Source organism: Arachis ipaensis, chromosome B02, assembly GCF_000816755.2.
Source record: "Arachis ipaensis cultivar K30076 chromosome B02, Araip1.1, whole genome shotgun sequence".
In the NCBI taxonomy this organism is placed as follows: Eukaryota; Viridiplantae; Streptophyta; class Magnoliopsida; order Fabales; family Fabaceae; genus Arachis; species Arachis ipaensis.
Genome location: NC_029786.2, coordinates 33,117,365 through 33,119,966, shown reverse-complemented (window position 1 = coordinate 33,119,966; position 2,602 = coordinate 33,117,365). Strand labels below are relative to the sequence as shown.

Sequence of the window (2,602 nt, the reverse complement as noted above, 5' to 3'; positions counted from 1 at the left end):
AATTTTATTTATTTTATTCTTTAGTCGCTCATTTACTCATTTATTTATACTCATTTGTCTATTTTAGATGAATACGAAGATAGTACACGCCTTCATTTATTAGCAAAGGATGTGTATAATTTGCTAGAAGGTTTGCGCATAGTTGTCAATTTTGATAAACATCATGCAACAATAGGAGAAGCAGCTGGACTCCTTGCAGGAGTTTGTGGACAATTGGCCACTGATTGTGTAGCATTTCCAATCAGTTTTGACAAGTGGTCAGACATTCCAGCAAGCTTTTTTGAAAATCAATGGAATATTTTTTTCCTAGTAAGAAGATTACTCAAACTCTAAAGCTTATTTCTTTGCCATTATTTAGTTATATTTGCTGGTTAATATATATTCTTTGTTATAATATTGAAGGCTCGATTTTGCTTCAAAGTGAGTGATAACTTGGCCAAACGATTTTTGCTCCAATCGCTTGGCAAAAAATGGAGGGAACATAGGATAAAGCTTTGGAATGATTTTTATGATCCGAGGTTGAGTAAAACCGAGATCATAAATAATGCACCAGAAGATATTGCTCCTGATCAATGGGCTTTATTCGTAGAATATCGTTTGAAGCCTGAAACTTAGGTAAGTAATTACTCTCCTAGTTAAATGTTGTCCTTTTTTACAGCCTTTGGAATATATATAATTGAATATGAACTAGTCAATGTTGTTGAAGAGTGATTTTGATTTCTGGGTGTCTCTAGAGTTTCTAGAGGTTCTGATCTTTATTTTTACAATTGAACTATTGGCTGCGGGGCAGTCTTAAATAGTGGTACAGTCTTTGTTTATTTTAGTCCTAAATTGCTGTGGTTAGTGCACATTTTTACCCTATTTAAGTCAGTTTTGAAAGATGATGGTTCTTGCGGTTAACATGTAGAAGTGAATATTGCTATAAATTTACATGTAGAAGTGAATGATGCATCCAATAGCTGGTCTAAACTCGTCTATATTCTATGCTAGTTGCCCTCTGCAATTGAAGAGTGGTTGTTATCATAGTTGTTCATGTGTATTCACTTCAGTTTTCCATTATTAACTAAACAAACTAATGTAATAATTGTGTCCAAATTTAACTTGCAGAAACTTTGTAAGAGGAATCAAGAAATTCGGCAAAAAACAAATAATTCCTCATACTTCAGGTGCTAAATCAATTGCAAGAAGAAGGGATGAATTGGTAATCAATTAATGCATGCATATCTAATCTATCTCAAATATAATGCATGCATCATCTCTTAATTTTCTGGATATCTAATCTAAGTTAGTAGGTTGCTATTTTTTGATCAAGAATTTCTACTTTTCTTAAATTTTAGATGGAAGAGACGGGAAAAGAAGTTAATAGGGTTCAAATGTGGGACATCACTCACAAGAAAATAGATGGAAGTTATGTTAATGAAAAGGCTAAAGAAATAGTGGTAAGACTAAAGTGCAATAAGTAACTTGTTTGTATTTCTTTTTCTTTCTTTTTTATAAGATAATACTATTTTTTATTCTTTCTCTTTCTTTTTATATATGTAGGAGAAGATTGAAGTACATAGCAGCCAACAACCGATGGAATTAACTGTTAATTCTCCTCTTGATGCTCTTGGAGTAGTTTTTGGGAAAGAGCACCCTGGTCGTGTTCGAGGTTTAGGTATGGGAGCTGTTCCAACAATTGCTTTCAAGAACAATACTACAAGGATTAGTCAAATGAATTTAGGTTCTTCAAATGATGCTGGCACATCATCTACTTGTGGTCCAAATGTGCAAGAAGAGTTGGATACCGTTAAAGCGCAATTGCAAGCGCTAGTCTCTTATATAGCTTCTAAGGAAGGAGGTAAAATTCTAATACAATTGGCTGGAATGTTCCCTACTCAGCAAATCTCACAAGTACAAATACAATTATCCTCTTTTTTTCCTTTGCTTTATCTCCGTCAGTTTTTTTCTTAGGTTCATAGTTTCTTGTTGAATACAAATATGTTGAATATTGATATAGTTTCTTGTTGCTGCTTATGATATAATTAGTAGTAGTGCTAGCTTATGCTAGAGTGATAGTAAACCCTTACATTATTGAAATAGCAAATTAAACAAGAGCTAAAATGTATACAAATTAAGAACAAGTAATAATAACCATATATATCCTACTGTGTTAGCTTCTCTCTGAACAATTTCAAGCAGATTATATATAATTAAGAAGATCAGATGAATGCATTGCATGATTGTCATCATTAATTTTTTTCTTAATTAATAACTAATTACCATGATGAGCCTTCACCAATAATACCAGTCCAATACCCAATACCCAGTTGAATTGTTCCCAACTTGTTGTTTGTTGTTTTGGTCAAGTTCAACACCAATAACTAATTACTACCGCTGAAAGCTGATGATGATGGTGATGCTTGATTTCTCCAAAAGAGAACAGAAGCCTCCCATTATTATGATTATCATTATTCTCTACTTGCCCACCATTACTTCCAAGCCCATCAACCAAAGAAAATTCAAGACTGGGCTTAATCTCTTGCATGGGAAACCCAGAAATGAAGAATTTGGCATTTGAATTTGGCATCAATGAAGAATCCCTTTTCTGTGCCCTGCATGG

General features: G+C 33.4%; 1 protein-coding gene and 1 long non-coding RNA gene across 2 annotated transcripts in view; both read left to right on the top strand.

The window, feature by feature from the left end:
* LOC107627156 (uncharacterized protein ECU03_1610-like) overlaps positions 1 to 71 on the top strand; it is a 516-nt gene extending 445 nt beyond the window's left edge. Inside the window, exon 2 of the mRNA XM_021116904.1 lies at positions 68 to 71. Within this exon, the coding sequence (XP_020972563.1) occupies positions 68 to 71 (4 nt within the window). The remainder of the gene's footprint in view (positions 1 to 67) is intronic.
* LOC107625227 lies at positions 176 to 1,840 on the top strand. The gene is made up of 5 exons (XR_001617134.2): positions 176 to 309; positions 403 to 615; positions 1,108 to 1,201; positions 1,338 to 1,439; positions 1,543 to 1,840. It is a non-coding gene; the product is annotated as an uncharacterized LOC107625227 (long non-coding RNA).